The sequence below is a fragment of the Anopheles arabiensis genome, chromosome 2 (genome assembly GCF_016920715.1).
Source record: "Anopheles arabiensis isolate DONGOLA chromosome 2, AaraD3, whole genome shotgun sequence".
In the NCBI taxonomy this organism is placed as follows: Eukaryota; Metazoa; Arthropoda; class Insecta; order Diptera; family Culicidae; genus Anopheles; species Anopheles arabiensis.
In genome coordinates, this window is record NC_053517.1 from 22,636,982 (window position 1) to 22,657,291 (window position 20,310).

Here is a 20,310-nt window from a genome sequence, read left to right on the forward strand (position 1 = left end):
CGATTGCGGTTGTTGAACGTTTATTTCGATCGGTTTTGGGGGTTTTTCTGCATCCTCACAGTCTCCGGTAAGGGCAAGGTCACTAATTAATGGTTGTTTGCCCGGTTGATACGGTTGGCGAGCCGTGTGCCGAGCTGGTTCGGCATACCGCCAATGTTGGACGGCATGGTGGCGTTCTCCGCACCGCCCATGCCCTCGGCCGGATTAGCGGGCACGGTCGTGTTGAGGTTGTTCTGCAGATCGCCCGGGTTCGTCTGGTTGCCACCGACCGGCGCCTGGATCTCGCCGACTCCGGGCGTCGTCATGGGCAGCTGGTCCAGCTGGGGGGCGGCATTGATGGCTGTAAGGGGGATAGCAAAAACCGGGGTTATAAAGTTTGGGTGCTGTGTTTGCTACCAAGAAACTTTAACTCCACGTTCGAAAAACTTACCAACAATGGTCAGCAGGACGGCGATGGCAGCACCTTTGAAAGCCATTTTTACGATGCGATGAAGCAGCTTAGGCGGGCGAACGTCTGGCAGAGTGCGGAATGGCGAATGTATGGTCATGGAGCGGGTGGCCAACATTTTTATAGTCCCGTAAGTGCAGCGGGAGTGACTACCGAACGCTTGGCGTATGGTTTCAGCCGTGTGTGACGATAGCAAGACAATTAGTTTGCCCTATCGTGTAGAAGTTTTCCTGAACGGAGTTTTTGATTGATAATAACAAAGTTGGGAAATGGAAGGGAGGGCGGAGGGTGCTGCAAAATTGCACCATTATCACCTTGAGGTATGGAAAGAACAATTCATGTTCATTGCCTTGTAAGTGATATGCTGCCAGGGATTGATAGCAATATGCTTATGAGTGAGTTTTAATTGAAGTTTAACACGTTTTAGGAATGGAAATTTATTGAGAGCTACTTTATGGTGAGAGTGGAGATACTTTTAAAACTCGACTAAGGGTTAAAAAAGGTTCAGCTAGTAAGGGGTTTAGAACGATGTCTCTAGAATATTTAGTAGAAGTTCAAATCCATATTTGGAGAATTGACAAAATATTCCTAAGGATATTTGAAAAAAAACCCTTATCAAACCACATTGTCATAAAAAAACTCTAATTTGTGACAAATTTCTAATATTTCTTATTGAAAAAATATGAATTTTATAAAAACTCGATACGTTTAAAAAACAAATAAAACATATTACAAAAAACACTTCAAAAATGTGTGATAAAATGTACAATTTCAGAATCTGTTTGATGGTTGGATTAGATCTTGGTTTTTAGACAAAACAGTACAAAAATTAAATATTATTTACATGAAAAGCCTAATATTAGACCAAAGAATACAATGTTTTAAAACCAGATCGATAAATATTATACTAAAGTGAGAGATTTTATAGTTCATCACGGTGATGTTACAAAGCAACCCATTACCAGTAAACAAAAACGATTACAGAAACGTCTGTCTCAGAGTTTTTGGGCATTATTTTCACTTTACCATGTAGCCATGCAGCTCGAACTCTATAGCTGCTCTGAGACTGTTTAACGAAAATTCGTTTAGATATTTGTGGAAGCATGGTGCTTTTTAACAAGCACATGGTACTCTTTAGAATTTTGCGGCTGGTTAGCCTTATGTGCATGGTTCATGATGGAACTTAGGTGTACCGAAGTTGGTCGAACTTTATAGCTTTTTAATGCATGACATCGATACAAATTTGAGCTCTTGTTAAAGTTTCAAAGACTGACGGCATCAATCATCTCGTAGCTTTTTTAACCAAATCTAAGCAGCGATCTTTAGCGTGCCAAAATTGGCTACAATATTGCAATATTTAATTAGCTTTTTGGTTGATTGAATCACATAAATTAATTACTCCTAGTATTTGAAGACTTTAAATTTCGTCATGGTGTATAATGTTTTTTTCTTGCTATTTTTAAAGTTTAAAATAAAAAAAACCAACCATAACGTCTATAAGTTCATAATGTCAATTGAAAACTAATTTTGTGTTCCACTCAATTGCAGGATAATAAATGAGGCTAATGTGTTTTGCGCCTGGCGGTATGCAAGCAAGCAGCGCACTATGACGCACTACGAGGGGCAAGATAAGCAAGAGCCATAATTAATATGCCTACAAGATACAGTACCACCATTAGGCGCTTGATTGGATCCGTCTTAAACAGTGTGACCACCTCGCTTTCTATGAACATGCTACATGCGAAAGGTTTTTGTATAAATAGTCAAACATGCTGCAGTGTAAAGTCACATCACAATCCGCCCCGGTTCAGTCAAACGCAAACAACAAACGCAAAACTACCAACCAACCTTACAATGGCTTTCAAAGTTGCTGCCTTTGCCATTCTGCTGATCGTTGTCGGTAAGTTTCAGCAGTGTTTCACATCCCTTTTCTTGCTTCCAGTGCTTGTGTGGGGAAACTAACTCCTTTCATTTGATCCCTGCTTTCCCGGTAGCCATCAATGCTGCCCCCCAGCTGGACCAGCTGCCCATGACGACGCCCGGAGTCGGCGAGATCCAGGCGCCGGTCGGTGGCAACCAGACGAACCCGGGCGATCTGCAGAACAACCTCAACACGACCGTGCCCGCTAACCCGGCCGAGGGTATGGGCGGTGCAGAGAACGCCACCATGCCGTCCAACATTGGCGGCATGCCGAACCAGCTCGGCACACGGCTCGCCAACCGTATCAACAGCCGCAACAACAAACACTAGAGCAAGGGGCAAATATCTGACCTGGCAAAAACTGATTCGGATTAACTTGAAAATGAATACCAAAAATGGTGTCTGCAAACGTGCTGTGGATGTAGAATAAAGTTTGTACGATGAGACTACGCAAATGCTGATGAGTTTGGTTGGTGTTGCAACATTTTGCCGGGAGCTATATCACCCATTGGCTTGAAGGATATAGCGTGAGGTTCCTCTTGAATCTTCAATTCATAATTAATTAACTACACACACACATACTCACGCACAAGCCTTCCTACACCCTTGCTACAGTATCCGTAACAGGATCATCACGCAACCGTTCCAGCAAGCGCCTGAAATTACGCTACCGGTACCGGGCGCACATGGATATTACCATGCGTTTCCGTTTGCTTGCGAGCGCTCGCCATATCCACATCCTTTGATCCGGTGCGACCTTAATGGGCTGTTTAAAATGCATACATATTCCCGATTACATTACCCGTGCCGGGGCGCACTCAAGCGCGTTTAATGTGACAACAAAATTGATTACCCAGACGGTTTGTCCCCGCGGGGGTTTGCGCGTTAACCACAGTTCAGGTGCGGTCGTTCGCCCTTAAAGCACGTCCCGGTCTGGTTTGTCACATTATTGGCTGAATTTTCTTTGCAAGGATTTCGTGCTCGCTTGACATTAAAGCTTCATCTCATGATTGGGGAAAAATTACCTATAAAAGCTTAATTTTCGCGCATTCCTGTTACTTGCCGATACCGTGCGGAAAACGTTCAACGAATGGCATCAATTCGTTATAATTGACCTCAGTAGTTTTTCTAAACACATGGACACACGCACACACCAACACTCCCATACCATTATAGGCTTTTCGCTTTCCACCGATGGGAACAAATAATGGAGACACAATTGTAACGAGAATTGTCGACCAGCCATCGTTTCAGCGGACAAAAACGTTTCCCCCCGATTGGCCTTGTCGGAAATGGGTCCGGCTCATAATTCGATCAAATTGTCCATCATGTCATGCGGACTGTCAGGTGGACTGTCAACGGACAAGATGTTTCACCATGGCCAGCCAGATTGTATAAAGCGGTCCACACTCACCAACGGGTTGCTTTATTCCGTGCTGAACGTGAGATTGGTGAACACTTGGTTATCGTGTTTCGTGAAACTGTGAGTTGTTTTGATAACAAAAATAGTAATAGTGGCTAAAATTTTCCCCAAATTTCTCAAGCCAGTTTGCAACAATACCAGACCAACCGGTCAGTTTTCCAGTGGAGGTGAAAATCAAACACGGCATGCCTGTTTGCATGCGTACGATTTCATAATTCATCATCACTGCTTACGAAAGGGTTCTTCTGCGGGGTTCGACAGTCGAACGTGGTGTTCAAGCCTTCCGGGCCACTGTTCGGCACGTCACCGCAACCGTACGTACCTTTGCGCACGAAATTGGAATTAGCAAACTTCAGCCTGTCGATGAAACGGGTCACATACATGCTTGCCCTCCCGTCATCCACACGAAACCTTCCGTGAAACCTCCTATCGTCGTTCGCACATGATACGAATTTCGCCAAACTTCTTCATGACATTTAACCCTAAAATGAAAGGAATTTTCACCCGCTTTTGTCCACATGTGTGTGTGTGTGGCTGTTTGTGCTCGTTCCCGCGAAATGATCCTCGCTAGTAGACAACGGCACCAGCGTGTTTGCCGGCGTGGCAAATTTCGGGAAACTTTCATCAAACCGCTTTCCCATTGCCCGCGCCATATTTTTAACTCACTTACAGTCAATTTTCCCGGGAAAACTTAACCATGAAAAATGTGTGCGCCCGTGTACCATGCCGGGCGCTTCGTTCGGCGCTAAATGGCGCGAGGCACAGCAGCGTGCTAGGTAAAACTTATTGCGCCCTTAGGCGACGGTGGCGCCATCTAGGTGGGTTGTTGCCAAACGACGGGGCATTCTTCTACGTCCCAAAATACCCCCAAAAAAAGAACAATCCGATGCTGCAGGTTTTGGGGAGAAAGTGGCATTTTTCCCCCCACTTCCGGCTGGCAGGGAGATTGTTTGGGGCTTTTCACCATCGTGCTCACGGCACGACACATGCTGCAACCCGCCGGCACAACAAAGAAAGCCTCCTCCATAATTGATTGCCGATTCAGTGTGATTTACATGTGCTTACTCATGTACTGATGTCTGCCAACTCGGGCTTCGGGTCTGCCGATAAGGTTTGTTTTGCAAAAGTGTTTTCGGATTCGCCCGAAGCATAAATAATCCTTGCAACACATTACGGGATTAGCTTGAGCAGGGTTTTCGGGATGGGAGCGAAGAGGAGTTGTGCTCAGGGAGGATGTCTTTTGCGATGGTGATGTTATTCATACGTACGCGTGTTTGTGTGTGTGTTTGGAGTGAAGTTTTCGGAAGATTTTTCAACGCCCAACTCACTATCCTTTCTTCGAATGATAAGCATGAACGATTGCCCAGAATGGGCCGGTTGATTGAGCGTGTAATTCCTTGCGATGGGTTGAGCGAAGCGGAGTTGGTGGAGTCAGTTTCAGTGTGAATCAATAAATTGCCGTTTAAGTGATGGAAAGATTGAGATGGCAAGTGTGCAAAATGAAATTGAGGCGGGCATACAATAATTTTTGTATGGATTGTAACGGATGTTTGTAAATTCAAGCTGTTGATATCAATAGCTGAGCACTGCGAAAAGACTTCAAAAGAGTGAGTTTGGCATCTCTTCTCAATATTCCAGTACAGCAACGAAAGCAGCTTTAAAACGTTCAGCTCGATAGTTAATCATCGTTCCTACATTATTCACCTAATAAGCCCTGTGCTTGTGTCGCCATAAAGGAACCACAACTACGAAGCGAAGCTTTAAGTTCCTTCCCAAGGGAGAAGAGAAGCGTTCCTTCCCTTACTATCATCATAGCAAATTCCATTTTCCATGCGTATAAGGACGGCAGCACATGAAATCTTAAAATAAACTCGCCCCCGGAATGAAACGAGCGGAAGCGTGGTGATGCTATTGCAAACATTTCTCCCAAAAACAAATAACTCTGGCTGTGCCGGTGGCACAAAATCTCACCGGTTGGCACGGATGGTTAGCAAAGGCCAATGCCAAAGCTCACACATCCCAAACATTCGCGAGGCAGTGCAAACACAACGCACAATGCTTCACCACTGTTTACTTTAAAAAGCACAAGTTTCCACCAGTTTTGGATACCGTTGCTGAATGCTCTGTTTCTCTCTCTGTCTCTCTCACACTCTCTCTATCTCTCTCCTCATTTCCGAAATCGCCTCCCCCAAAACCGAACCTCACCAGCCCAATTTCAAGGACGAGCACGTCCACCGAAAATTCGTATTCTTCAAACTTCAACGACCTTCACAGAATCGTCGTCCAAAAATCGAACGCACGATGGGGGACTGGATGGTAAAATGCCCCCTCCCTTTTTGGCGGAAAAGTCGCATGAATCATGCACGCCACATTTATTTATGCTGCTGGCCAGCAGGATCGTCCCTCCCCCCCCATCTCCCTCCTCCCACAAAATGCGTTCGCGTGAAATTGAAACCGACCGCTTTCCGTTGGTCCGTCGTTTTGGGCGTGCATTTTTCGTACGATTTTTGCACCAAAACACAAAGAAAAAAAGGGAAAAAAAACGATGGCATGGGAAATTGTGTTTTCCGTAAAACATTCGAACGAGCCGGGCGTATCTCATCATTTCGCGGGATGAGCGCTTTTTTGTCGTTTTTGGTCGCTGTTTTCGGGAACTTTACCGCGCGAAAGCACCACAGCTTTCAACGCATCTTTTCACCAGCCCGCTGCGGCTGTCGAGGAGTGTCGAAAAGTGAGAAAATATTTTGCCTGCCCTCTCTCTCTTCTCTTTTCCTCCCCTTTCCATTTACCTTCCATCTATCTCCAGTAGCGATTTTTTTTTTACAAAAACGTACGCTCGTTTTCTTGCTCCTTTTACGCGGGTTTTCCCATGCAAATGCAGTCCTCCGACATCGACATGGTCGCTCGGGACGTTTTGGGCGTTATTTTGATTCCAGTGCCTGCTTTGTTTCCGATTCGCGTTAAATTATAATTTTTCACCGTGCGAATGGAGTCGAACCGGGAGTCGCGCTTTTCCGGGCGGGCGAACGAAAAGGCGTCTCGGAATGCTACTGCTCCTCCTGCCGGTAAGAAATATTGAACCCCAGTCGAGATGAAAAGGTGCAAAATAAATATTAAATTTCCATCTCAATGCAACAACAACAAAAAACCTCACTCCAAAACGGTTTGAAAAACGATTCGAAGAAAAATCATCAAACTGATTCTCTTTTCCCTTAGGCGCTATCGCTATGCGCAGCAATAATCAATTGAAAGAGGAAGGGCAAGGGCACAAACAATCCCGCCGCGGGCTTTGATGTTCGTATCGTAATCGACACCGAGTTGTGTGCATTGGGAGAGAAAAGAAAAGAAGAGAGCAAGCTTGCAATCCATTTTCCGACCCCTCCGACCGAGGGCCAACACGTAGCAATGCGTGTGCTGTACGGGAAACTGCTAATTGTGTGCCAACACAACAACGGCTTTCCGCTTGAATGAAAAAAGCCCTTTCTTTGCTCTCCCTTGCGCACAGCAGCAAAACATTTACATTCGTGTGATAATGCTCCTTTCCATACGAAACTAAAGTGAGCGGTAATTAGAGATGGTGTTGGTGTTTTGCTTCGTTTTTGTTTTCCTTTTGGTGCTTGATTTAATTACCGAATGCAACTACTCAGACGGAGTTAGTTGATTGTCTACAAGTGGAAATAAAAACCCTCACCCAAGTTCAACAAGTTCTTGCTGTTAGTATTTCGATTAATTTTGCATCACGAGCGACGCACACAAAAACTATCCCAACTTTCGCGTACAGCTAAATTCTCTTCCCGGAGGGTGAAACCCGACAAAAGCTTCAACAGTGACAATAAACCAAGCGTACGAAAAAATGGGGAAATTTTGCATACTAGCTCGTTTCAAAAGCCCGCCACAACCCTCCGTTGTTGCTTACTTTTGCAAGCCCATTCCCGTCCCATTTTCCGCTGCGCGTCGGATGCAAAGTGTTGCAATACCAAGCCACCAAAACCCACCAACCCACCGCCTGTCTACACGTCCGAAAAAACATTGCCTTACTTTACGCTTTTCCTTGTTGGGGTTGGGTTTTCCAGCCAACACAGAAGCTCACGCACACCGAAAATGAAGCAACGGTGCGCTTTGGCCGGGTGCGAAAAGTTGCTGCCGGCGGTGCTGCTGCTGCTGTTCGCGCTGCAGGCAACCGTCCCGGAAGGCACGGTCGCGGGCTGCAGCATGCTGAACAACGACAACGCCGAACAGCGGGGCGCTGCCATGCTGGCCGATCCGGCCACCGCCAAACAGGTGCCCGTGGTGACGATGCAGGACGCGGTCGCGCAGTGCAACCGGAGCTTCATCATCCAGCCGGAGTATCTGGCCGAGCTGAACCAAACCGGCAGCTTCCCGGACGAAACGGACAAGATACCGCTGGTGAGTTGGTGTGTGTGTGTGGTAGCAGCAAACTTTGAAATCGATCGTTGATGGCTTTGATTGCTCTTCGCCCAGTGCTTCATCCGGTGCTATCTGAAAGCGCTCGGCATACTGACGGAGGACGATAAGGTGAACAAGGAGGTGGCGCTCGCCCTCAACTGGGCCACCTCGGGCGAAACCGTCGACGAGTGTCTGGAGGAGATGGGTAAGGGGTTTTCACTACGCAGTTTAACTGCACAAGCTGCAGCTTCTTATGTACCTTTCTTGCGTTTAGCTGGTAGTGCCTGCGAACAGGCGTACTTCTTCACGCGCTGCGTCATGACCCGCGCCCTGGTGGATGGGAAGAGCAAGGATAACAAGTAAATAGGAAGCCTGCTGCCCGATACTCGATGCCCGAATCCCGCTTAGAAAGAGAACCTTGAACCTCGGCATCCTCTGTACATAGCTAACGGAGTGCACACAATAAACTGCATCACCTGTTGTTTGTTCATTTTGAAGCATCCTTTAAAAAAAGGGGAACTACTCGCCTCGTGTGGACTTTTATTACTATTTAACTAACTCGAAACCTCAATCCGCACCTAAACCGCCCGCCGACGCAGACGCACCGCGTGCGGGAAGGCCAGATTGAGCGATATCTGGTACTGGTACCGGATGTCCTCGTAGCGCAGCTCCGTCGTCAGCTCGTAGTTCCGCAGCAGCTGGGCCAGCAGCGTCTTCAGGCTCATCATCGCGTACCGATAGCCGATGCAGCCCCGCGGCCCACCACTGAACGGCAGGTGGGCGTACGGGTGGCGTCCCCCGTCCGCCAGAAACCGGCCCGGCTCGAACTCGTCGGCCGTCGGGCCCCAAACGTCCTTCCGCCGGTGCAGCGCGTAGAAGTGAAAGAGAAACACGCTGCCCTGCGGGATGCGGTGGCCGTCCAGCACGAGTTCGGCCCTGCTCTGCCGCCCAACGATGGGTGCGACCGGCATCAGGCGCATCGCCTCCTTCAGCACACACTCGAGATAGTGCAGATCTTTCATCAGCTCGATCGTTATCTCCTGATCGGGCGAGAAGACCAGCCCGGCCACCTCTTCGTACGCTTTCGTCTGGATGTGGGGATGCATCGCCAGCAGCAGACAGGTATGTGCTAATTGCGTTGCGGATGTCTCATTACCCTGGAGTGGAGTGTGAAAATTAGTCAAAGCGAGCGCGGTGTTACCCAATCCCTACCGCCCTACCGCTACGATCATCGTGTAGATGTGGTCCGATATTTCCTCGTCGGAGAAGTGCCGCGCGCTCGGATCGGTCAGTGGCATCTTCATTAGCTGGTCGATGAAAATCTGTGGCTTTCGGTAGTGGTGCTCCTGCTCGGGTTCCAGCTTTAGGTTGCTATTTTCATCACACAAACGACCGATCTCTTCCCGCTTAGCCTGGATAATCTGGGAGGAGGAGGAGAATCAGGGCATCAGTGAACGGGATGCTGACCCCTCAATCCCCCTTTTACCTTGCTGGTAAACTGCTGGCAAATGTTGATTGCTCGCATCTCCTTCCGGTACAGCGCGGTGAACTGATAGATGAAGTCAATGTGCAGGAAAATGTTGAAAATTCGTACACCAATCGTTTTGAGTGCTCTGTTTGGTGGTGAAGAATGGGATTAAATTTAAGCTTTTACTCTAGACTTTCGCACAGCAATAGGGGCAATAAGCTAACAAGAAATCATAATTAACTAAATTGGGGAAGCAGAACCGTGCACGAAGGGCTCGAACGACACCGTTTAGCCGTTGGGGTTATCTAACCCCTTTTTAATAGCACCACCAGACATTGCAGCAATCAATCGCATAATGATTGCTTTCGCGCTGCCTCTCCGCTCCACCGCTCATCGCAAAACGCGTGACACGTGCCATTGTAAGCCACAGTTGCCAAAACCACACCCGATTACCATTAGACTTTTGCACTAAACTGGCCAATTGTGACGCTAATATGCAACCATTTTTTAACGATAATCTCTCCACACTAATCGCGTTTTGATTCGAAGCGGCAACCACTTACACCTCCAGATTGGCGATGAACTGTTCGGCACCTTCACGCTCCAGCACCTTGCCGCCCAGCGAGGTGCGGCTTATCATCTCGAGCGTACAGGCCGAGATGTACTCGAGGATGTTGCACCGGTCGCCGGAGCGGGCGTACCGGTCCAGCCGCCCCACCAGCCGCTGCGTACAGTCGTTGAAGATCGGCACGAAGCTCTCCAGAATGCGGGCGTTGAACGTGGAGTTGAGCGTTTTCCGGTGCACCTTCCACACATCATCTGCACGGTGAAGAGCGGAAGAAACGGAGGTTTCCTTTACAAACACACACACAACACACAGTGGCAATCCTTACATTTGGCCGCCAGCAAACCGTTCGGCAGCCGGACCACCTTGTACAGGTCCGGCTTGGCCTGGCAGTCCGGATGGGTGAGCACCTTCTGCACCAGCTCCGGATGGGTGATGCCGATCGCGAGCTGCGACCCGAACCGCAGCGTAAACAGCCGATCGTGCTGCCGGAAGTGGCGATCCAGCACGAGAAACACCTCGCCCGGGCTTTTGCCGAGAAAATCGCCCACATTGCCCAGCCACCGGTGGGTGGGACGGGCGCGCGGAATGTCGTCGGCCCAGCGGAGCCGCTGCTTCCAGTACCAGGACAGCGTTACGGCGCACAGGCACGCCGCCAGTACAAACAGCCCGGGAAGCATGCCGATTTGGGATGGGTTTTGTGGACGAACCGACCGTTTCCACTGCACTGCAAAAATGCAACTGTCGCTCGCTGCAACATTGCACCATCGTCCGACGGTTGGGGCTAATCAGTAAAACCGGGAGGGGAGGACCCCGACGAAAGGTACGCATTGTCGGTATGTTTCACCACCACCTTGCGACTTGCTGTTGACTTTACTTGTTAGGAGTCTCCCTTTTTGTGCTGGGGTGTAGGGGGGAGGGGTGAGTGAGCGAGCGTTTTTCCGCCAGCGACCCAACGGTGCGTGTACAATAAAATCGAAAATTAGTGCAAAACTCCGTTGGCACAGACGGTTGATGAGGCCCGGGCTACGGGGTGCGTACGTGAAACATAATTTATGCTATTATTTTTGCGATGTGCGGTGTGTGTGCGTGCTATTGTCTGGGAACTAATCGGTCGGACTGACGTCTGAAATTACTACGGGGGCTTTTTTTCCTGCTACACGCAATGGCTTTCTCGAACGGTAGTAGACGCCAACAAATGGCAGGAGGTGAGTAGTACTAAGGGCAATCAATGCTACGAAGCAGGGGAATTGGCTGATGAAAGTGAAAGTATGATAAATAGGCAATGGCTCCAGGGGGTATAGATAATGGTACCACGATGCTACAACACCGGGGGCGGGTTCAATTCTCATCAGACATTTAGACATTTTATTACACTTAGACTCTTTGTAATCATAATATTTATTTTAACAGAACAGGGCAGGACTAATGCAATAACTTTTTTCGAAACACATAAAGGAAAGGCATTAAGGTGTGAACACACCCAAGAAGAGAACTAAGTCATTTTATCCCTTTTCCATTGAAATCAAAGAATATGTTCCTGTATATATAAAACATAAAATATCACTCACTGCAATGTCCTCCAATCGTGCATGGAAGGGTTGGCTATGTTTTCTAGCATGGTCAACAACCCCCAACATTGAAGCTTTCTTCCATAAAGCTCCTCCGGCCAATCCAAAGCTCGCAAAGCTAGCACGTGCGTTACATCGAAGAAGCGTTACCCGTTAGGCAAAAACCGGTTTTCACGAGCTCGCCAACGCTCCAAATCGGTGCGATTTTCCCTTGCTGTCGATCGTTTTTGAAAGTCGTTGTAAGTAATATCAAACAAGCGTAGGTGTAGGTGGAAGTAAACAAAAATGAACATGTTTCATGCATGATCAACATTTTTAACTCCATGTATAAAAATAATAGGTGAATTTTCCAGACATAAAATAAATTCCGGACTTCATTGCAATTTCTCAAATCTTCCATTTGTTTTTATGCACACAGAACGTAAAGAAGTTATTGTTTTATTTTGTTATTTATTAAACATTCTATTATGTGAACAAACTCTATCTCCCGCTTCAAACATGAAAAAAGGACCAAAAATAGTTGCAAATCCTCGCTGAGGATCTTAAAGATGTGCACAGCTGTTTGTTGTCGTTCCAATTCTCCTACAAAACTGGCCCACCAAAATCTTTCTTGAGTGATGCCACCGCGCCAATTACGATCTGTCTGTGTGACTAGCACGTGCTGTGTGGTGGCGATGCCAGTGGAAAGGCTGCAAAATAACAAGAAATACATCAGCATAAGCGTTCACTGTAGCACTGCCAAACAATCACAAAATACCTACAACTTCCAAATTATCTCCTACGGCGGCACAGCATCATATTTTGTTAATCTGCAAAGGTGAACAAGAGCACGCCTTGTTAATCTCATTTCATCTAATTTCATTTCTGCAAGCATTTTGCAACAAACTTACCTGCCGCCGGAGGTTTTGTTTGGAAAAATTCTCGCACTGCTGCGAGCGTGCGGTCGCTTTGAACGGTGAGCCTATGCGTTGCACAGTAATCTTAAACCTTTGAGCTATTGATAAAGTAACACGTGTACCCATATTCTGTTGATTTTCATTGACAAACTAATAAACAAAATTGAGCACTTGTAATTCACATCAGTTACACAGTTTGTTTACGTTTTTTTACCCATCCATGTGGGCAAAAGAGATGGCATGACACAACGAGGGAGAGAAAATGAGCGAGAAGCAACGATTTTTGAACGTCAAAAACCCTCGCCATGTTGTACGGGCGTTTGACAGCTACCGCCATGTTTGACGGCGTTTGATAAGCACTTCATCGAAAAAGGAAAAGTGTAAACAAACACCTCGTGAAAATTTCGATTCTCATTTGGGCGTGCTGTTTTCCCGTTTTCTTTCAATTAAATCCTTCGCCCAGCGTAGTATAGTTGTGTGCTTGAGTGTGTGTACGTGAGTGTTTATCCTTCGATCGCAGGAAGCTAAACCGCTTGACGTTCTTGCGATGGAATTTGGTGGTTCAAGAACGCCAAGCCGACAGATTTCTGCATCATGAAATACCAGCAAAGGCGCCCGCGTACACGAGAATGAGTGCATCCGGCAAAACGGAAATCGATAACAGCGCTTTCATAGCTCTCTGTGTGTGTGCTGCTGCTGCTGTTGCTGCTGCTGCTCTTTGTATTTTCTGATTTTCTACCACCGACCGATGGGAGCGAGTCTCAATTTTAACATGCACCGTACTTGCCTCATACACGCCGCATAGTAAAAAGAAATTGATTTTGCTCCTCATTGGGTTGGTCGGTAGAAGATGTCATGCGTCGATACAAGAATGTCTCGTACATTGAGTAGCATAGTTTCGTTGTACTGTTAAAGATATAATAGCATTTGATCGTATCTAGCCGTATCTATTAGCTGTCCCCTTCGAACGACACCGGTTGTTGGGTGCAAGGGAAAATATGGAAACTACTGAAAGTGCACAGCCGCCTGGCAGTGAAGCGGATGTACAGGAGAACGAAACGGTGGCTACGACCGACGATGGAGCGGGCATACCATCCGGGTGCCCGATGGCAAAGCGTAGAAAAGTCGATTCGTCATCCGGCAGTGGGAAAGGGAGCGAATCGGAGGAAGACAATTCGGCGGACGCGACGCCGAAAGAGGCCACTGCGGTGGATAACCTGCGCGAGTTTGACGTGCTGGATGAGGTGCAGGGTGACAATTCAGACGAGGACTCGGAAACGGGTGGTAAGCGATCGCTGTTTAACGGAGAAAGAAACAAATGAAATAAATAGTAATCGTATCCCTTTCCCGACCAGCCGGTGACATGGATGATGGCAGCTCGGAAGGATCGGACGTCAACTACGACGATATAGAGTCCATGCTGGATGAAGGCCTGCCGGAGGAGCTGCGCAACACGAACAAGAAGCAGCCGTACGAAGAGCGCTTCAAGCAGGTGCTCGAGGAGAAGGGTCGCAATCATTTCGAGGTGCTGCCGGAAGGATGGGTCCAGGCCACGCACATGAGCGGAATGCCGCTGTATCTGCACAAAGCGTCACGCGTTTGTACCGCCTCTAGGCCATACTTTCTCGGGCCGGGCAGTGTGAGGGTAAGTAATTTCGCTGATATCGAGAGAGTGAGGAGTTTCTAATCCCTTTTTTTCGCCTTTTCAGAAACATGAAATACCGCTCAGCGCCATCCCTTGTCTCAACTATCGCAAAGCGCTCGAGAAGGAGGATGAGCTGAAGAAGGAACTGGCGGCCGCTACCGCTGCCCAGGCAGCCGCCGCTGCAAACGGTGCCGAAAATGGCGACGCGAGCAACGAAACTGCCAGCGAAGGACAGGAAGGAGTCACCAAAGAAGCGGCCGAACCGGTCCCGGAGCGTCAGCTACACAACGCACAGCTGAGTAAAATGATTGCCAGCGCTACGACCACTGCCGAGGCACAGGCCAACGCCAAGCTGCTGCCGCTGAAGGTGAGCGCCAAGATCGAAACGGTCACCGAGAACCTGAAGGCCCAATCGCTCACCTCGGATGCGGTGGTGGAGTACTGCAAGAAGCTGTTCCGCTTCAAAACGATACGCGTGCTGCGCTTCAAATCGTGGGCAGCACGACGCAAGTTCACCAAGCACCGGAAGCACATAAAGAACTTGCAGCGCCCGACGCTGCCGGACGGTACGAAGCTGATCACCTTCCCGATGCTGAACATCGAGGACGAACAGGGCAATCCGCACGCCCGGCCGAAGAAGGAGTGGATCATGAACCCGAACGGCAAGAGCTACGTTTGCATTCTGCACGAGTACGTGCAGCACGCCCTGCGCAAGCAGCCAACGTACGAGTTCAAGGAGCTGGAGAACGCAGCGACCCCCTACTCGGCGACGGTTACGATAAACGAGCTAAAGTACGGCACTGGCTACGGTACCAGCAAAAAGCAGGCGAAAAGTGAAGCCGCCCGTGAAACGCTCGAAATCCTCATCCCCGACATGAAGGACAAAATTACGGGCAAGGATGCGAAGGGTGCCTCGAACGGTGGTGGCGCCGGTGCTGGCGGCAGTGGCAGCGGTGGCTCACAGCAGCAATCGTCCGATCTGCGCGAGCTGTCCGTGTTCGATGAGATCAAAATCGAGGACCCGAGGGTGGCCGAGTTTTGTGCGAAAACGACGGAACCATCGCCCCATGCCATCCTGCTTACCTGCCTGCAGCGCAACTTTGGGCTCGGCGAGGTGCACATCAACTACGAGGTGAACACGATGAAGCACCGGAAGAACGAGTTCACCATGACGGTGGGCAAGCACGTGGCCACGGTCGTGTGCAAGAACAAGCGGGACGGCAAGCAGCGCGCCTCGCAAGCCATCCTGCAGATACTGCACCCGCACATCAAGACCTGGGGCTCGCTGTTGCGACTGTACGGCAACCGGTCGGTGAAGTCGTACAAGGAGAAAAAGCAGGAGGAGCAGGAAATTACCGTGCTGCAGAGCAAGGCCGCCATCAACCAGCCGAACTACGCGATCCTGGAGAAGCTGAAGCAGGAAATGTCCAAGCTAGAGGAGCGGCAGCGCAATGTGCGCGTGATCGGTAAGTTTGTGCCACCGTCGGATGTGGATCTACCGACCGGGGCGGGGGCAAACTTAAAGAACGTGGATCTATAGGTGGGTTTGTGTTCGGCGCGAGACCCATTGGTGCGAGACTGAGCAGAAACTGTGCAGCACTGTAGCAGGGCAGCAAGCAGCAAAAATCCAGTGATTCAGCTAAGATTAGCAGCGACCGGCTGGCAACCGAGTGCCGCAACTTACCTATATGCACAGCAGGCAATAACCATCACAATTCCTACAATCTTCATCATTTCCCGTGCTTTCTCAGCCCAAGCAGGAGGGGGGAAAGACCTTTAAATAGATTTATTCTTAATTTTATCTACTACATCCATAGAACAGTTCAGAAATCGTTGTATATATAACGAACGCTGTAAAAGTGAGGATCGTTGCAAGTGCACGCAGCACTAAACGAGAATTGATTCGCCAAGAAAACGGTAAAGCCATACATTAAAGCAATTCAACGTCTCTTTTCATTCAATGCATCGTAATGGGTGAAAGAAAATTCCTTTGCAGCGAATAAGGAATAAGGCTAAAGCAGTTAAAAAGGTTTTCTTTCTAGAAATTAACATTACCGCGACGCTGGCAGCGGAGAGTTTGTTAGGAAACATTTGTGGTTTTAATTTATTTCTTTGCAAATTGTTTCTCTTCCCACCCTCCCGCTGTATGAACTGAGGCTTCGTCGGCCGAATCGATCGAGAGCACTGTCTGAGTGTGTTAAAGTTAGGTAGATCCGCCGCATGACATTGAAGAGCTACAGTTTAATGGTGAAACATGCTTCTACTAGTCTTCCTACCACATACACGGATACACACATCTCCGAGGACGCTTTCGATTTTGGTCATTTTTTGAAGTATCGCATGCATGGTCCAGTGTCAAGTACACCACATAACATCCATCCCCTAGCCCCTAACACCGTTTTTTTTTTTTTGTGCTTTATAGTGTTTGTCTGTTTGTTACTTAATCTAATGAATGCGTGTGTTTGCTTGCTTGCGATAGTAATGCTTATGATGCTAATAGTTTAATAATTATGGCTCAACATAACGTCCGTTGCGCTCGTCGCTTCTTAACCGCTAAAGCGAAGCTTAACTTCTACTACATCTTTGTTTTTTTTTTTTCTCCAAAGACTCTTCTAATGAATTTTTACCGCTACCAGAATGTTGCCGTATGGATCCGATTACGTTCGCCACTCCCTTCTCAAACCATTGAAATTAACATGCAGCAGTTAGCTGTGGTGCAATTGAGTTAGGTGCCTTTTGGTTTAATGGTTGTTTGCATAGTTTTATCTAATTCCACTTTACACACATATACGACGTAATGGCTTTCTCCCTGGCACCTTCACACAAGCCTAGTGCTTGGATGAGGCGCAGCAATGGAAAAGCGAATCCGAATTCGATTTGTTCGCACTTTTGTTTTGAGTTGCATTGTGGGTTTATTTGTGCGTGTGTTACTTTTCTCTCTCTATTTCACAGCATCCCTGAAGCATTTTGTTTTGGTAGATTTGCAACCGTGCCATTTGAGATGCATTGCATTAGCTGAATGTCGCTGCTGCTGCTGCTGCTGCTGCGGCTGGCTCCATCGTTTTGATATCACATTTAAGTATATTTGTATGCTTTGCTGACCAGTTTATGTACAGTTGATCAGTTGGTTTTTTTTTGTTTGAGTAATTATTATTATTATTAATTCCCGCCTGCCTTTACTAAACATGCATGCTTGCATTGGGTTAAGAAACCTGGAATTTCAAAAAGAGGGGCTGTGTTGTTGTTGCGTGTTTGATGAGTAAAGTAAATAGTACGGTTTTTACTGTGAGCACCACGTGGTCATGTGTATTGGACACGCATCACGGGCAAGCGATCCTCGAACGCGTGTTGTCTGATTTTGTGCAGCACTGTGTTGTGAAGCTTTTTCCTGATTTTGTACATCTCATGTTGTATTCTTTGTGACTAGGTTTTTATATGTGTGTGTGTTTTAGGTTTAATTTTACGTTTTTTTAGGCACTTATTATACAATTATTTGCGGCCTATCTTTTTTTTAAATAGTTTCATCCTGTTCCTCTACCATTTCTCTCCACGTTACCAATACCCGGTATTTACCTTACTCGCTAGCAAAATTGTGTTGTGTGTTGGTCGATTCGAACCCGTACACGCGGGGATTGTGTACTAATGGGGGCTGAAAGTAAAAAAAAGCTACATACAAACTAATCTCCTCCACCCTTCTGCGCCGGGTGGGTTGGGATGACCGTCGCTTAATCCATTCCTGATGCCACGAGGGCTTAGTGTGGCGCGGCCCCTTTCACCCTGTCACTCTCTCTCTCTCTCTTTCTTAATCTCTCTACATCGGGAAGGTCAGGGCATTGCCGCTTGAAACCATCGCTACTGGTGTGGTGCATTCGCTTTTCGCCTAGCCATGAAAACCCGTCCAGCAGGGGGATGAGCTAATGCGTAGTGCGTAAAATTTTTACAATCCTACCCTTATCCTTATCGGGTTGTTTTGTTGGTGGTTCCCCGTTTTTTTTGTTTTCGTTTGAGTGTTTGCAAATTTCAATACTAATCTGGTGCAATAATATGTACTACATCATTTGTTGGGTGGTGGTGTATTTTGTCGTCCTCTCTTCTCCAGACAGAATATGATAGATACGGCCCATAAAGCAGCTTTTCGTCTACCATTATGAGTGTTTTTTGTTGTTGTGGTGTAATTTACTTCCCTAACTGGCTTCTTCTGCCCCTGCACAGAAAGCAGCGCACCAATAAATAAGAACATTTGCTGATGAGTGGACAAAATCCCCAAAAACACAAGCTGGTTTGCTTCTGCTGCTGTTGCTGCACCCTACAACAAGGAAACAAATGATGCCCTCTGTTTTGGCAGCCGGTGGACAGGCAAAAACACAAGTGATGGTGGTTAGAAAAATGCTCAAAACAGTGTAGTGTCGTAAGCATGCATGCTTCCTTCTGCCTGTTTTGCTGCTATATTGAGGGGGCTGCTGGGTTTGGTACAATATGTTGTCATTGTCACTGGTTTTTCTTCGCACAGTGATCTTCCCCACACAGTAACACTCACAAATAAGATTTGATCTTGAAATACAAGCAGCATCATAAAGTTGGATTTGTACGTATAATGTGTTGGGCATGCCGTGTGTGTGTGTGTGTGCCTGCCCGTTGGGATTGGGGTTGGCCGAGAAACCGAAAGTTCACTTACACCACTATCACACCACCATCAGGGAAGAAAGCTACATTGTTCGAATTTATTTGCACCCCTTTTTTTCTTGCATTGGTCTAGCATAATAGAACGGAAATGGAACTGCTTTGCCGCGATTCCCTCTACTCGCTCCCTCTCTTACACTAACAATTCTTTTTCTTTGTTTTTGCTAACGAGACGGATCTTGTGTGTGTGTATGTGAGAGATATAACAACATATATGCTCTGTATGGTACGCGTTAACTTACAACACGCGCATACGCTCTGCCTCTTTTCAATTCGATCTGCATTGCACATTGTGGGCCACACGCGAAATGCGAGTGGCGACATTAACAAAACGTGTCCGTTTTACAATTACAATCATCTCTGTGTGTGTTTATGGTCACTGCTTGTTTTATGGCATTACAATTTACAACTGATGCTAGAACCGTGTAGACAATATGTTCCTTAACTGTCTAGTAATTGGGTTTTGCTGAATGCTGTTGCGTTAATATTTATCTTGTGAGTTGCTTTTGATTTGCTCTTTTTCACCATTTCTTCCTTCCTTTCAATAGCGCTCTATATTTATTCCATTGTGTATGCTTCCTGTTTTGAAGCTTTCGATAATTATTGATATAGTATCTCCTTTTCCATATAAATGTCTGCTACGTTTGTATCAATTTCATGCATTTAAAGAAAATCATTTACCTATGCAATTTGTGAATGGTTTTTTTGCAATTCTTTTGTGTACCTTTATGTGCAGCTCTGTATCCCCGCACATTGCCTTGCTAATGGTAAGAAAAATTATTTCTAAACTCATACACAAAAATACTCTGTATCAAACCATTCCCTCAAGAGCGGATCCCCTGCGGATCCTGCGAAACGAGCGTTAAAGCGATTTTTTGTCTGTGTTTTTGATTGGTTTTGTTGTAGTTTTGTATTATATATTGGTCATAGTTTCCCCTTTCGCTCTAACTCCCCACCCCCTACCCCCACCACCTAAAGGACTACGCTTAATCTGTGTGCCTTCATAAGACATCGTACGAGGGCGGACCCCTCACCCAGCTGCACTTTGTTTTCCGATCACTTTGTTAGCTTCCGTTGACGGTACGAAGCCATCCGGACGGTTGGGGTGGAATGGTCACTGTCCCGAACAGTGCCGTACCGAGGGCAACGATCACCACGACCAGTGGCAGGGTGGGCGAGCAGGACCTTGCCGATGGCTGGGCAGCATTACAGGCGTCCGCATCGTTGCAGCTCTGCAGGCATCCGTGCACGTATCTGTTGGAAAAAGCGAGCAGAAAATGAACGCC

General features: G+C 47.4%; 6 protein-coding genes and 1 long non-coding RNA gene across 10 annotated transcripts in view; 3 read left to right on the forward strand and 4 right to left on the reverse strand.

Annotated features, from left to right (window-relative positions):
• Positions 1-3: 3 nt before the first annotated feature.
• On the reverse strand, positions 4-549 carry LOC120894055. The gene is made up of 2 exons (XM_040296404.1): positions 431-549; positions 4-340 (listed from the first exon to the last, which is right to left on the reverse strand). The coding sequence occupies exons 1-2, from the start codon at positions 546-548 to the stop codon at positions 87-89; spliced, it is 372 nt and encodes a 123-aa protein (XP_040152338.1). The 5' UTR covers position 549; the 3' UTR covers positions 4-86.
• Positions 550-2,218: 1,669 nt separating this feature from the next.
• Positions 2,219-2,824, forward strand: LOC120894778. The gene is made up of 2 exons (XM_040297586.1): positions 2,219-2,348; positions 2,443-2,824. The coding sequence occupies exons 1-2, from the start codon at positions 2,303-2,305 to the stop codon at positions 2,697-2,699; spliced, it is 303 nt and encodes a 100-aa protein (XP_040153520.1). The 5' UTR covers positions 2,219-2,302; the 3' UTR covers positions 2,700-2,824.
• Positions 2,825-3,759: 935 nt separating this feature from the next.
• LOC120897019 (general odorant-binding protein 84a) lies at positions 3,760-8,679 on the forward strand. 2 transcript variants are annotated; one of them, XM_040301597.1, is made up of 4 exons: positions 3,760-3,852; positions 7,866-8,199; positions 8,275-8,404; positions 8,474-8,678. In XM_040301597.1, the coding sequence occupies exons 2-4, from the start codon at positions 7,894-7,896 to the stop codon at positions 8,560-8,562; spliced, it is 525 nt and encodes a 174-aa protein (XP_040157531.1). In that variant the 5' UTR covers positions 3,760-3,852; positions 7,866-7,893; the 3' UTR covers positions 8,563-8,678. The 2 variants fall into 2 exon arrangements, with proteins under 2 accessions (XP_040157531.1, XP_040157532.1); XM_040301598.1 differs by lacking the exon at positions 3,760-3,852 and adding an exon at positions 3,923-3,941 and having other exon boundaries at positions 8,474-8,679.
• Positions 8,680-8,695: 16 nt separating this feature from the next.
• LOC120897018 (cytochrome P450 4c21-like) lies at positions 8,696-10,984 on the reverse strand. Its single transcript, XM_040301596.1, has 5 exons — positions 10,561-10,984; positions 10,231-10,486; positions 9,686-9,812; positions 9,420-9,620; positions 8,696-9,356 (listed from the first exon to the last, which is right to left on the reverse strand). Exons 1-5 carry the CDS (start codon positions 10,910-10,912, stop codon positions 8,778-8,780), a joined length of 1,515 nt encoding a protein of 504 aa, XP_040157530.1. The 5' UTR covers positions 10,913-10,984; the 3' UTR covers positions 8,696-8,777.
• Positions 10,985-12,233: 1,249 nt separating this feature from the next.
• Positions 12,234-12,939, reverse strand: LOC120896272. Its single transcript, XR_005738416.1, has 3 exons — positions 12,694-12,939; positions 12,565-12,612; positions 12,234-12,492 (listed from the first exon to the last, which is right to left on the reverse strand). It is a non-coding gene; the product is annotated as an uncharacterized LOC120896272 (long non-coding RNA).
• A 103-nt stretch (positions 12,940-13,042) lies between these two features.
• On the forward strand, positions 13,043-16,283 carry LOC120896270 (microprocessor complex subunit DGCR8). Of its 3 annotated transcripts, none has more exons than XM_040300261.1 (4): positions 13,043-13,194; positions 13,641-13,983; positions 14,055-14,344; positions 14,409-15,884. In XM_040300261.1, the coding sequence occupies exons 2-4, from the start codon at positions 13,698-13,700 to the stop codon at positions 15,882-15,884; spliced, it is 2,052 nt and encodes a 683-aa protein (XP_040156195.1). In that variant the 5' UTR covers positions 13,043-13,194; positions 13,641-13,697. The 3 variants fall into 3 exon arrangements, with proteins under 3 accessions (XP_040156195.1, XP_040156196.1, XP_040156197.1); XM_040300262.1 differs by having other exon boundaries at positions 13,043-13,190; XM_040300263.1 differs by having other exon boundaries at positions 13,043-13,983; positions 14,409-16,283.
• Positions 16,284-16,420: 137 nt separating this feature from the next.
• Positions 16,421-20,310, reverse strand: part of LOC120894584 — a 57,602-nt gene continuing 53,712 nt past the window's right edge. Inside the window, exon 5 of the mRNA XM_040297270.1 lies at positions 16,421-20,278. Within this exon, the coding sequence (XP_040153204.1) occupies positions 20,089-20,278 (190 nt within the window). The 3' untranslated portion in view covers positions 16,421-20,088. The remainder of the gene's footprint in view (positions 20,279-20,310) is intronic.